Genomic DNA, 15,259 nt, shown 5'->3' with positions numbered 1-15,259 from the left:
GTTACTGTCTTTGTTTATTAACAAAAATGTAACCACATAGCAGAAAATTACAATAGGAGCACAAACACTGGCTACTTTCACAAGAACAGTTTGCCAATGCATATGTAGTGTCCAACCTTGTTAGTATTTAATTAACCTGTTATATACAATACCGGCGATCATCATTACCAGTTCTCTACCAAAACAAGAAAGAGGGAGCCTCTGTTCATAATGCTACTTTATTGGCATCTTAACAGATTTATTTGAGAAAATGGCAGTAGGAGGGAACAATGCTCTTAATAGATGAGTTCAGGTTTACAAGCATTTCCAGAAAGCAAACACCATTTTGCTGTACCTATTGTATTTTTACACTTATGCAACAAAATTTCCCTGAACCACATAGTAGTTGTATACGTTGCTGGAACTAATCTGCCATTTTAACTCACTTTTTAAGCAGTGTGATTTCCCTTGAACTTTATCATCTAGTATTTGTCCACTACAGTGAGGAAAACCAATGGGGAAGAAAGGTAGCAGGGGAAGGGAGAGGGAAGGGCTAGGGTAGAACAAATGGGAAATATATTTAGAAGCACAGATAACTGACAGTAAAATATATGTTCTTTGGTTAGCAAGCAGAAAAAAAAGGAAAGGACTTGCATACATGATAGATACACACTAGCATTCTAAAGCAGAAGACAAGAATGTCAAGAGTGTATTCTTCCCCCACCGCCAGATGGAAGGGCTATTATTATAAATGAAAGGCAGCAGTAGTGGATGCCAGGCACTTTTGTTGTGTGCCAGATTCTGAAGTCCAGATGTAAGCAGGTTACCCCTGGGACAGGACAGGCTTCAGCTCCCGCAGCAGAACAGAACCAATCACGGTTTTCTCGGTGTTTATTATGAGCTGTGCTGTAGAGCTCTCCTTCAGCTCCACTGTGACTAGCATCAGTGACCCACTGTGCACAGTCTTAGCTGCAAACCTGGAGGAGGAATGAAAAATAAAAAATAGAAAAAAGAAATCACTGAGGATCTTAAGGTCAAAGACTGCTAATATTTCTTTCTGCAAAAGTTAAATGAGCTCAAATATAATAAAATGCCTCCAATTTCATTAATGCATTTCAGGGGATAAACCATAAAAACCTCCATAAATTCTTCAGAAAGAATTTGTTCAGCATTGTGTAAATATTTTTGCATTTAAGAAGGACAAAAAAGTATCATGCAAAATTGTGTATTTAATAGTGCAAACAATAAAATCCATTTAAATCAATTTTTATGTAAATTCTGATTCTTCAGTTCATTTACAATAGTCAAGAACTGGTTTAGTGCATACTGGCAACTTTAATTCAGCTGTATGGAGTTTTCCATGGATAACTGTCATTATTTGGTGCCCCAGAGAAAATGCAACTATGCTAAATGTAGTAGAACACTTCCAAGAAGCCAAATTGTTGTACTTTCAGAGAAGTGCATCCTCCTCCCATCTTGGGAATTAGTTCAAACTAAAATATTCAAAGCTGTAAACATCCAACACGATCATTTGGAATGATGGTAACAGCAAGACACCAAATCATTCCATCTGTGAATTTATCTCCAGAATATTTAATCACAAAAATGTGGCCAGTATTTCTATATAATTTATCATTATTAATAAACCCTACAAAACAAATACAGTGCCCCCCCAGATAAACAAAAGTTAGGACTAATGCACCATTACTAAATTCCAAGACATGGAGAACCCACTAATTACATGGAATTAAAAGCAAAACTAGCCTTTTAAGCACCACAATTGACTGAAAAGCCATTTTAGGCACAATGAACTTCTGTCAATCCTGTTAATTCATTCTGCATGCACAGCCAGGCCCAAGAGACAGGAAGGAAGAGGATGGCAACAGCCTCGTCTTCCATCTTCCACAAGGAGCACACCATGCTTTTTTTTTTTCTCCCTGCCCCCCAACACCACACATACACACCCCCCCGCCCCCGTTACTTGATAACAGCAAAGTTGCTGCACATGGGCTTTTGAAAACACTAACAAGTGTAGAGCAGGTCTGTGACCCAGTCTGACCCCACTTTGCAGGGCCAATCTCCTCTCCTCTTTCTGAATGACACGTGTCTGAATCAGAGCCATCTGCCTCAATTTGCGCAACATCTTCAGCCACAATAGGACCCAGTTAGCCCTGACAACAGCTCACAATACAGAAAAATCAAACTGCTGGGCTGACAGCACGCTGTCGGCTATTCAAGAGCAAACCAACTGGTCAGTGTCTCATGTCTGACAATTAGCATGGGCCTCGCAAAGCGCCTACCCAAGCCCTTGGGGATCTGTTTAATTACCATCAACATAAAGGGGGGAGTTTATCAGGAGATACTCAAAAAAACTTCACTCCAGACTTAATTAAAATATTAGCCACTTAAGCAGGAAGCAGGTTCTCTTCAAATGAGAAGTAATTTCTGTCTTTTTTCTTTTTAAACTAAGCATATCAAAATCTCCTAACACATTATACTAATTAAGGAAACATGGGGCACTTCTCTAATGTCACCCATCACAGGTCAATCTATTTCTTTTGTCCAGATTATAGATACATTCAGAGACCTCTCCCTTTAATAGGAGGTTCTAAAACAACGCTAATACTATAAAAATTGGCTACTTAGCTAGTTATACCAATGATTTCATCTATTTGCACTGCAATGTAGAAGATCACTATTTCTCTTGTTGATTTTGACAGGGGGATAATTATAGAAACAATAGTCTTATTAGTCACTTTATTTACTTAACAGTTGTGTCTTGGGACAACACAGAAGCAGATTATGTCTGAGCATGCACATAAATAGGTTGGTAGTTGGCACTCCTGCTGTGTTTCATAGCCCCGAGGCTTGTTTTTACCCTCTTTTATTAAAACGTGAAACTGATACAAAGTCAGTTCTGTGAAAGCCAAGGTGGCCCAAAACATCAGTGATGAGTTTTGTGCTGATATTTTTACATGTGGATTTGCAAAATCACATATGAGGATCGACAGCACTTTTTCATACCTCTGAACAAAACACACAAAATTAATAAAATGTGAGTGTGTATGTGGTTTGCAAGATGCAAAGGGTCTGATACTCGGATAATTTTACACAGAGTGTTAGTATGCATAACTAGCAGTGGCTAATCGGTTTGTATCAATGGTGTCCGATCTGGAATCGCTTAGTGAAAAAACAATTGTAACAGAACAGGATGACTTATTTCGTCATTAAAAAAGGGTGTACAGAAGAAGAACCACACAATGGATTTTACTGCTGTTTTTGAACTTCAGAAATCTAAATCTGTTCCTTACAGTAGGGTAGATAGTTTTGTTTCTAAAGAGGGTTAGACAATAAATATACGACCTTTGAAACTGAATACAGATACAAAAGGATAAAGCAGTTGACTTTTGGTTAGAAGACACTATCAGTAAAACTGATCTGCTAATTATGTAGATGTCTTAAATATACTGTCATTGAATGATCTGGGTTGTAGCTGTTTTTTTCTACTAAGTACATGCTATTGCCTTTATACACTTACCCTTATGAGAAGCCCATGTAGATTCTCCAAAATATGTGTTGTGCTCAACTAAATACTTAGACCAGAAAGCCATTAAAAAAAAAATATATCTTTCAGCAGCAAAAATTAATCACTCTCTAGAGTAGGTGTTTATACTTTGTAAGAAACTTTTATTCTCCCCGCAAGGTCAGTAATTATTTTTTACTTTTTCCTGAAAGTTGGTATGACTTTTAAGGTTAGAATTTGAACACACACACACACACACACACACAAAATTTGGAAATGAGATATTAAAACCAGAAATCGGAAATCATAGACTGAAATAAGCCTTGGAAACTGCACTATAGTAGATTAAAGTCTAGCTTGTAAATTAGTTGTTTGTAGGTCCGAAAGAAAGAAGTTGTCCGATGGACAACTTTTAACGTAAGACATTATATTATTAGCATGGTTCTGTTGCAACAAAGGATGCATTACTGAATATGAAAGACAGTAAATGAGAATACCATACAGAAAACAGAACCAAGTATTTACTAATACTTTCAAGATGGCTGTTTTTGCTATACTGCAGTTATTTTCTAGTTTTCTTTCGGTGATAATATTAATTCTAAAACTGATTTCACTTCATTAAAAATATTCAGGAAGATTTGCAGCTGTTAATACTTTTCCCATTTAAAAACAAAAACCAAGACAGATTAGAAGCATAACAATGTGAGTTACATTTGCATATTCTGAGTTTTTTAAATTATTTTTTTCTTTAAAAAGAATGTTAACTATTCTGAGGCTGTGTGACATGCAAAAAAGGAGAAGGGGTTCATAGATTATTTTTACATAGAAATAGTACCTGTCAGTAAGTAAGAAAATATATATTAAGAATCAAATTCTAAATCAACATCAATAAAGTACTGTGTATTTTTAGAAAGTCATTCAGTCTTTCAAGAGTTAAAAAGCCAGCACATATTCTTGGTCACTTTCCACGAAAATAAGATTTGTTAATGATTATCACACAAAAATATTTGATTTATAGTTGATACGAAGAGAAAACAGAGTGTCAGATACTACAATGTGACAGCATTTGCCAAACACTGACTTTGTAATGATGACTAGCCTAACTACAGACTAGCAGTTATTTTCCCTCTATTTGTAGACAGAAGATAGCTACAGTATACAGGAGAGGCATTTTTATGGGTTATGAAAATTCCACACCAGTGAACAGACAGCAACAGAGTAACTCACTCAAAAGCTGCTCTTTAAAATTCAACATTGGAGAAAGTAAATTTACACCTGAACAATCACTGTCGGGACATTTGTTTACAGCAGAGCAGGGTTTGTTACGCATAATTCAACAGCACTAAAACATACATTCTCTCCTGGCGGGTGCTCTTCTTCCTCTTTGATTTTTCTATTCAAGCTAAATTTTCTTCTTTTTCTGTTCTACTGCTTACCAGAAACAAGTGACAATAGCCCATGGAAGCTAAAACTTTTTTTTTTCTCCACCCTTTCTTTAAATCTTGTACATGAAGCCTTCAATTACTGCCTGCTGAAGCAGACAGAATCCTATTAGTAAGAAAGACGATCAGAAGATGCAATGCCCTGCCCTAGCTGTAGAAAGATAATTAGTCCAAAGTTGACAAATGTGTAATCAAGTTATGCAATGAATATATTCAAAGGGGAAAAAAATACTACTGTCAATTAGTCTTCAATTTGTAAATATAAGAATGAACAACTATGAAGTACCTTCCAGTATATTAACTGGACAACAAAAATATTTATAGTTTCAGTACTGTGAATCTTCACCTTGCTCTGATAAATTCTATTTATGTACAGGCTTGACTTTATAATTAACATTTCATCTAAAAATTGGCTAAATTACTGATTACTTGTATTTGTTTTCTGAGTAAGCCTTAGAACATGAACAAGAAATATTTGGAGTAGCATTGCTACTTATTAGCTCTGACCTGGGGATAGTTTTATTATTTTTTAATACTAAAACATAAGAGAAATATACTCACAAAAATAAGGACCTTTTTTTAACCTTGTGATTTTAACCTCTCAGGAAAAAAAAAACCCTTGTTTATCACTAGTTATTAATTATAAAATTTGATTTATATTTTCTTTAAAATTAATATTATTATAATTTGAAAATTTTCTTTTTTGCAGTACATTTCATGCTATTTTAACACTAGCTTAGAATATATCATTCAAAATACCTAATTCATTACCACAATATAATTATTTCCAATATTAACTATTTTTGGGTTTAATAAAATAATAAAATTGTAAAATAAAATGCTATCAATTCCATATTATATTTTTATCATTTTTAGTTCTATTGCCAAAATAGATTTGAGTGTGTCCTCAGCTGCCAGTAAGCAGTTGCACTGTACCTCTACCAGAAATGCAGGAATGCAAGTGAGTCTTCTGAACTTATTGTCCAATAAATAGCACTATTCCACATGCTCAAAGATGCTGCATGAACTTTTTATCATCCCCCAAATTTATCTTTAGCTCAAAATTTCAGCATTTTTATATATATATGTATTTATATCTCCTCCCCAAAACTTCAATAAGCTAAAAGATTGAATCAAAATATTTGGTCCTCACACCCAGAAAATTGTAATTTTAATACTCAATCTATTTTGTTTTCTCATCTAGTCTATAGTTTTAATTTTTTTAAAGAATCAGACATTTAATAAGTATTTGAGAATTACATACAGTCCATTTTTAAAACAGGCTATAAATTTTAATTTGCAGAAAAATTAATTCCAAGAAAGTAAGTTACCTTACAGTAATTTATTAAAACATCAAACTTGCTCAGACATCTTTCAAATCAAAGATATTCTTCTGTTTGGTTAATTTTTTAAAGTGTTAAATGTTTTCTGTTTAAACAACTGGCTCAGAAGGTTCCTGTTTGTTTTTCAAGGAAAATGCTGCACATATTTTTCACTTTACAGTGTTCAGATAAAAAAGCAGTGCTGCCCTCTAGTGGACAGCATATAAGCTACGATAGAACAATCTATTTTGATTAACCTCATATCTAAAATGACTTACTCATATACTTTCAATGTTGAGCTCAAATTTAATTTATTCAAGTTATTTTAAAATTTTGTAATCCACATGCAAGATCAAATACAGTAATATATTTAAAATGTTAGGGCCTTAAAATGATGTTGTAGAAAGGCATTCTCTTGGTCAAGTATTTTGTACCAGTTAATAAAGTCTTTATATGCTGATAATACATAAAAACTGTTTTAACATATAGAGGTGCCTTTCGTTAGCAGGGAGAAAACTTCAAGGTTTTGGAACGTTAGAATTTGATTAAGAAATTAAGGAATATCTAGTATAAACTACTGAATGAGTAGTTTCACAGTTTCATATTTAAAAATGTCAGTCTTAATTTTCTCTAGGAATATAAATATTTACCTAAGAATAATGACTAAAGAAAAAGCCTTCTAGTCCTGGCTGGCAAAAGAAACATAAATGGTTAGCTTAGCGCTTAGCTGTGCTTTTTTTTTTTTTTTTAAAAGCTAGAATTACTTCTATCATATATCAAGAAAACATTAAGAGTTTACAACTTCTGGCTACAATGAAGGCTGAAATACTGTGGACATGGATATACTATTCTGTTTAAAATTCTGTCTCCTACAGGTAAAGGCTGCTAGAGAATCTGTTTTGCCGAGGGTGTTTAGCTCTCTTGTTAATTCCTACTTGAGAAATTAGGAAGCAAAATCAAGGCTGCATGTCTGTTCCAAGTTTATTTACTCAGCTACCCATTGCAGCTGTCTAGAACAGTAGAAAAAGATGACTGAGCCCCACAGCTAAGGAACCATAGAAGCAGAACAGTCCACATAACTGCGTCAAAGAAGCTACTGCCAGAGGTTGATTTCACTTCATTTGTGCTCTCCGACAGGCCAATTGCTTAGTAAAAAATCTTAAGAAAGATTTCTGTGTGCACATAGAGCAGAAAAGGTCTTTTTAAAAGTCTTCCTGGATTTATAAGACCTGTTTGTCAGCTGTTGAGAACATATGTTTGGATTCAAACAGAAGAAACAATTTATATTTCTCAGAAATTTCTATACTGTTTATCCTCCATAGACAGGTGATAGCCCTTCCTTTCTGACATGCTGGAAGCAGATGCAGTTGTTAGTTATGGTAAGCTGATGGGGTCTGATCACCAACTTTCTGCCTGAGGATTCTTCCAAATTTAGTACAAACTGGAAGATGACATACCTAGAGAAATCTTCCAGGATGACCCCTTTAAATGGGGTTTTGTTCAGTATAAACCTACCTACCTACATGCACAACTGCATACGTTTTCTGCCCACATTAAGCATTGCTGGATTAAAAAGATGGGGGGGGAGGGTGGGGATAACTGATTACTAAGCATGCCATCCTCTGATAATCAAAATTGTCTGTAAACAAAACCCTCTTTCCTCTGAGAATCAGTCTGCCAATATACTATAAATGGGACATGACAGGTTGCAAAATGATAAAAAGGGGTGAATACAACCAGACTGTCAGGCTGATGCATGGGGTGGGGAATAAAGGCTAGGGAAAAACAAGTGTTGATCCTCAGATTTCTGTTAAGCGTTTTATGCAAGTTTCTATATTGGGTCTAGCTGCTTTCAAATTCTTCAGGATTTCAATGCTCACCTATTGCAGTGTGCTTATGTATTACATTATTTACACAGTATGTTTTTTATTTTGCTAAAGGATAATAATGTAAGGCTCCAAAAGACAGGTGGAAGATATTTTACATCTTGTTCAATACTTGCTTATTCACAAAATCACACAGGTAATGGGTACGCTAAACAATGATGTACTACAAACAGCAAGCTCTGAACGAACTGGCATGTCTATATGGTGCAGTCAAATGTCCTTAAAAATATAGGTCCCAGAAGCAGTAGTCACTGCACGCAACGCTGTGCTTGAGCTAGTTAGAGCTGCCCCAGCAATGAGCAGAAGTGCTGTTTTTTGCTTCATGTTTAAAAGCTAACTTGTTTTTTGCTAATTCAGGTGTCTACTATGACACCACACTAAGAGATGAGAATCCTCCCTCCCCAAGTTCTAGTGATCTCTAGGAAGAATGACCACTTTCATAATTGTAATGGAGGATATTAAACTCATTATTTCAAAATGTGAGCTGGCTGTTCTGAAGCAGATTAAGGCTTCAATGTTGAAGGAAGCCAAGGTTTGATCTCCAAAACCTGAGATTTCCCATGCTGGGTTGTTGAAATTACAGGCTTGTCCATCTCAAATTGGAGGGCTGAAGTTAATGCTGTCATATGTCTACGAGTGCTTGTCAACAGTTAAGGCCATCCTAATGAACTGCAGTATAGAGATATGTAGATGTCACTGTGCTCACTTTATATCCCAACTATTTACTAACTGTTGATTCCTTCCAAAATACAACACCAGCAACTGACTAATTCAATGGACTATTAAACGAGTTGAGGTTGAATAAAATCAGTTCTTCATATCCACCCTGATGGGTTCTGACTTTTATCTCACTGAATGACTGGGCAATGTGCAAGTAAAGACTTCAAGAATGAAAAACATGGAAAAGGTGCTCTACCTTGCATCATTTGGTAGAGCTGCGGTCATTAAGGGAAATAATCTACTAGAGTACAATGCATCCTCTTTAGGAAATGCTTCAGGATGCGGAAGGCAGAGAAGTAGGCAGTTCAAGACAGCCTGATTCTCCATCCTATTACATATTATATTCTGAAGTCAATGGGATCACACAAGCATAAAACAAAGTGAAAGATTGAAGAAGCAAATCCAGTTTGTGATCCCAGCTCTGAACGGACTTTTCTGCTGCACGCTACTGCCAACATATTAAACGCTTTTGCACCATGTTTTGTAGGTAGTGGACAGAAATGCTTTCTATGTGTATTTCCATTATTTTCTTTCTAAGCCAATTTACCCTGAAATGCCTCTCCTTCACGCAGAGGTCCTTATGTAATAGTAGACAATATTTTGACACTTTCAAGAGGATCATAAGAGCATTCAAGTCTTTCTAAGATTCAAGTAAAGTCTGCAACTAGTCTTCATTCTATCACCATCTGTTGTCTTTTGCTATATTCAAAGTGAAGAAAATGAAGATTACCTATCCTGGTAGGAGGTTATGGAGCTGAAAATGAATAAAGGAGGAAGAGACCTGAGGAACTTTTAAAACATTCATCTGAGAGGAATAAGTAACACATCTTGAAAGTAACACTAGCATGAAGGGCATTTCTGGATAAATAAGACTCGTGTTGGTTAAAAAGAAAATTACTGAAAATCTTGAGTTGAATAGTGTCTTCATCTCATCACATTTTGAAATAGAAGACACAGCCTAGAATTTATTTTTCATATGTAAAGCAATGAATTTTATTGCCCAAGTAGAGGCAGGGAGCGGAAGTGCTGGTCCATAGAAGAATCAACTTTCAGGGAATAAATGTCCTCAGTTATGAATCCTCTTATCTTGAAGATGGAAAAATTCCTGTTAGACTTTCCCCACTGACAACAAACAGCAGACATACTTCAACTGAAAAATACTTGGTCCCTAAGTGTAGTTATTCAGACTGATTTAATTCCTTGCAGGAATAAATACTTCTCTTTCAATGTCTTTGTCTTTAGATACTCAAATGGTACCCACAGATGTGGTCTGAATCACAAGATAGAAGCTTGGTCCTGATTCTTGTTGAAATCACTTTGTCAACATCTATGCGCTCCTCAACCCACCTCCAACCCTTGAATTTTTCAAATATTTTTAGCACACTACAGTTCTCAGAACACTGAAAGAGCTATGTATATTGCAACAATTAACCTAATCACTCTTGTGAAAGAATATTTTAAGAAAAATAATACATGGGTTTTTTTCTGAAGTTTTCATATTTAAGGAGACATATTTCCTGCTCAAAAAAATTTCTCTTTTAAATTGCATTTCACATTCTTTTTTTTAGTAGAGGTCTTAAAAATTGAAATAATGTTTCCCCTTGATAACAAAAGAAAGATAGATCAATATGTAAAATAGTTAAATCCGGTTAAGAACATGAGAACGCACTGCATGCAGCCTTATAAGGTCCAGTAATCTAACAGCTTGTATAAACTCATTTGACGAGCAGGTAACTACACTTAAGGAAGTAAAATAGTACAGCAAATTTATTTTACAAATATATTAATATAAATCTGCACCTTTGTGCTCTCATACGTATGTTGGCTATTGAATTCAAAATTTTTGCAGCCATCACTTCAAATAAAACAGGTCAGAAAAGAGACTTGAAAATAGAATCAACTGTATTATATGACATTTTGTTCTACACTCAATTAACAGTTAGATTATTACATTTCAAGTAAATATAAAAATTCAGTAGCCGTATGGTGAAGAGAGAAAAAATGTAAGAAAATGTTGCTATACTGTGATACTGACTGATATATAGCTGATGTATTTGATAGCTTTACATTTATTTAAATTTACATTGGTGACTGCATGCTATTCTGTTGATATTTGTTTCAAGTACTTATTTTCAAATCCTCGTTATCTTTGCTCTAAGTGTTTTTACTTGGTGCAAAAGTACAATCTTAAATAGGGTTATTAATTTAAGGAGCAGTAATTGGGTCCCACCAGTATGACAATATCTTCATCATGAGTGCAAGTATGTTTAGACTGAAAAATCCCAAGAAACACACACCTGTTCATGCCCATTAGATACACTTGTATCTAACTATACAATTCATTTTGAATCAATATATTGCATTACCAGGCAATACAAATTTTTTGGCATTAACCATCATTAAATAGTAATACTAAGTTGGGGATGACCAATTAAGAGGTTAATATAATTCATGCTGCACAGTGCAGAACATCAGTTTAAAAATAGTACTTCTTTTCCTGTGAAAAAGGTATGTACTAAGCAATTCCAAGAAGTGAACTCAAATAGCCCTCTCAGAATAGCAGACAAGCTGAAAGAAGTTCTTTATATAATTTTTCCCAAATACCACTTGCAATAAAAACAAGACAAATGACAGTACTATAGAAAAAGAAAAAAATTTACTTTTAACATACTTTTATTGAACCTGTACCAGTTTTGTCACAGGAAAAGCTGACTGCTTATTTTCTTACCCTACATGGTGTATGTGTCATGTACATAAAACACGGCACACCTTGCATCCATGAGATTTTGCAATAAGAGACTCCATTTTTGTTTACTCTCATGGCAGAGTTGATTTAATCCAAATATATATATATATACACACACCCACAAAATGTATATATCTATAAAAATATTTTAGCCTTTTTTTCAGAGTTTTGAAAGTATTCATTATGTAATCTCTATCTCAAATATTCATTCATCTAAATCTAGAATTTAATGATAGTGATATTTAAAAGATGAAAAGGTTCATCACAGTAGCAATTAGTCAATATTCCCATTTCTATTGTCAGTAAAAACTAGGTGCAATTATGACTATATAGTATCTGTGAGCTCCAGTTATTTACAGTGAAGCAAATTAAGGGCTATTTTCTAAACGTTTATCATTGCTGGGCATTTCTGGTAGGCCATTTAAGGTGTTATAAACAATTTTTTTTGCTCGGTGGACATTATAAATGCAAACTATTCTGTACTACTGTGGCAGACTGAATACATTCTATTTTGAACAAAAATGTCAGGAAGCTCTAAAGCACTCTACATACTTCAGCCTGACCAGAACATGCCTTTAGCCAGAGTCCCTGAGGGGTGTACCCAACAGGAAGTACATCTTCAATTTATTTGCTGTTGGTCATAGCATCTGTTTTGTGGAAAACCTCCTTTCAAAAAAAAAAAAAAAGAGCAAGAGAAAGGAAGATGAAATTAGAAACTCATCTACAATCAGGAAACCTGTGGCTGAGCTAGGAGCTAAGCTATTATTTTAGGGAGCCTTTTTGAGACTCAGTCACAAAACAATCCACCCCTATGCGATATGTCTCATGTGATGGCTAGGGTAAAGATGGAGAACACCTGTATACTGCAGACACTTCAGTCTCTCTTGATTGACACTCTCACCTAGTCTTGGAATTGATGCTGAGAACGCAGACTGTATAGATCCCTCAGGGATGCAACAAATGAGGACTCTTTCATGGAGGAGCAGGTGTCAATAGCAACAATCATTTCAGTGCAATCGCACTAGCTGTACCATGTTTTTATGGTGAAACAGAATTTTATCATTGACCGTATCAAATTTATAGGAAAATCCAGCTGGGTTAATGTTAATGCAATGCAATACAAATGCCCAGCAATGCAAGAAAGACTAAATCCAACAAAGAGAAATAACAGGTTATTAGTCCTGTGTAGGCTACAGGATTCTCACCATGCCCAACAGCCATTTTGGTCAGCAAATTTTCTAAGGAAAACATTATCCTTTGCTTTAAAAGAAGACACTTTGCTCTTACTGAAAAAGCAGAATTCAGGGTGCTAACGAGATAATTCACACTCCGGACCAGTTTTAGTAAATGCTAGGAGTGGTGTATGCATTTTCTTATTCCAAGACCAGATTAACAGCTTCCAATTGCATCTTGCTGTTGTTATTTGTGTCCACTCAGTTTTCCACACATGGGAATTTTCCTGTTTGCTCCTGTCACAAGTGAGAAGCTACACAGATTCACTGAATATTTTGAGTCAATCACATTAAAGCTGTCATTAACCAACAATCATATCAATTCCACTGACATTCTGTACCACAGCTTTTGGATGAAATACATCGATCTAAAAGTAACATCTGGAATTTAGACAGGGCCAATGACTTTCTTGGCTGATCACTGTTTTTCCTTGCATATATATAGGAAGAACATGGAAATGTTCAATTTAATGTTCAACCTGAATTTAAAAAGATCGTCACCCAACTGAAAAAAAAAATAAAAATCAGGTTCTAGGTTCAACTAAGTGGATATCATAAGTCAGAAATTAATGTGGGAAAACCAAGCTGCTTCTCACAAATGACAAACCTGAATAAGGCCAATTACTTTCAGAAACAGAAACAAAATTTAAAAAAAACCAAACAAACAGATGCTCTTGAAAGTACTGTGCTTTAAAAGGCTACCTTTTCCCTTTGAAACAAAAATAGGAAAGGGAAATTCCCCCTAACTCTGTATGTTACCGTCTAGATATTTGATTATTCTACATACATTCAAATAAATAGCTGAGGAGTACTTAGGCTCAAGTTAATTTCTGCTTAGGATTCTGTATTAGAGTATAACTGGGTACCTTATCTCTTACAGGTGCAGATAATAAAATTTTCCCTAATATTATAAAATGTTAATGAATTTTGCACTAACAAATTAATATTAAAAGATGGTTCTACTATGAACAACGTGTAATCTTACCTGTGTATGTTATCTTGACCAGAAGGGACTACACCCAGGTTTGCTGCATTCACTACCCTCTCAATTATTACAAGTCTAGTAGAGTTCTGAGGAGCAACAGCTATTGTAGCAGATGTCTCATTCATTCCCGTCAGCATCCCTGAAACATTAAGTATTTCACTATGAATACCTTGATTTGCTTATTAAGCATAAAACCAAAATAAAATACTTCTAAACAAAAAACCACATTTGCATTAAAAGTTAAATCATTTGTCAAGAAAATAATGTTATAAAATTTACATAATTCCATTAGTTTAATGTTTTACTTGCGATGTCCTATTATTAGGAACAAATTCCTAATAACTGAACAATGATATGTGAGATACTAATGCAACTGTGAAACCACAATGGTTCTTCTTCACAAAAACCATAAAAGAAGAATGTAAACACAGAAATGAAATATTAAGTAAGACTGATTTGGAAGAGTCCAACTTCAGTAACACCATATAACAAAGACGCCTTCTATTCTTTCAATCATAAAACCACTGCATTTAATTATAATTTCATATCCAATTGCTAAAAATAATCTCGTAATTCAGACAGTAGTCATGAAGATAGAGTCCTCACATTAGAAATGGGGAAATTCAGTTAGTATCCATCTCTCTAAAATGTCATAATAAACTATTTGATTGAATAAGTTGAGTATCACAACGTGGAACAGAAGTGTCAAGATTATATCCAAAAACATATGACAAAAAAAAAGAGGGAAATGTTGTTCAAGGACATTTTAACAAACACCCCCCCACCTTTTCTATCAACATCCATTCTTCAGAAGAATGATTTGCCGGACGATCCTGTTGATTAAAACCCAACAGTAACTACAACTTAACATTGTATGTTTATTTTTACACCTTGTTCAGAAGCTGAAAATGCAGGCAAACAATGGAGCACAGTACTTTAGGCAGAAATATGAAGCATCTGAAATCCACAATAATATTAACAATTAAAACAATGCAAAAGTCTCAAATGACTAATATTTTAGGGCTGCAGATACAGTTCTAACCCAGAGCAAATAGCACTAAGATGCTTAATAAAGCAATTAAAAAAATAAATCCAACATCTTAATGCACTAGAACGTGCATTAGCTGCTGTCAGAAAACGAGAAATATCAAAGTAAAAATGGAACAGCTCATAAGTAAATAACGGGATATTTTTGAACATGATTTGTTCTTGAAGAGAACAAAAATAAGCACACAACTTCTATAAAGATCAGCTTTATCTTGCGAATAGAACATTCTGTTTCAAATTGTTTAACTTCACTATTAGGCAAAAGCTTTAAAAACTACATATGCAGACTAAAAGTGCTTTTAAGCAGAGCACAGGGACTGACATAACACTGCTGAGAGATGTGTGTACTCATTTAGGATTTAAACCTTCTCCATTAA

General features: G+C 34.7%; 1 protein-coding gene across 1 annotated transcript in view; it reads right to left on the bottom strand.

Annotated features, from left to right (window-relative positions):
• Nucleotides 1-214: 214 nt before the first annotated feature.
• AP3B1 (adaptor related protein complex 3 subunit beta 1) overlaps nucleotides 215-15,259 on the bottom strand; it is a 155,883-nt gene continuing 140,838 nt past the window's right edge. The window contains exons 26-27 of the mRNA XM_064439541.1: nucleotides 13,836-13,974; nucleotides 215-956 (exon numbers count right to left, since the gene is read on the bottom strand). Coding sequence (XP_064295611.1) covers nucleotides 803-956; nucleotides 13,836-13,974 — 293 coding nt within the window. The 3' untranslated portion in view covers nucleotides 215-802. The remainder of the gene's footprint in view (nucleotides 957-13,835; nucleotides 13,975-15,259) is intronic.

The sequence above is a fragment of the Phalacrocorax carbo genome, chromosome Z (genome assembly GCF_963921805.1).
Source record: "Phalacrocorax carbo chromosome Z, bPhaCar2.1, whole genome shotgun sequence".
Classification (NCBI taxonomy): Eukaryota; Metazoa; Chordata; class Aves; order Suliformes; family Phalacrocoracidae; genus Phalacrocorax; species Phalacrocorax carbo.
This window is presented reverse-complemented; position numbering and strand designations above follow the sequence as displayed.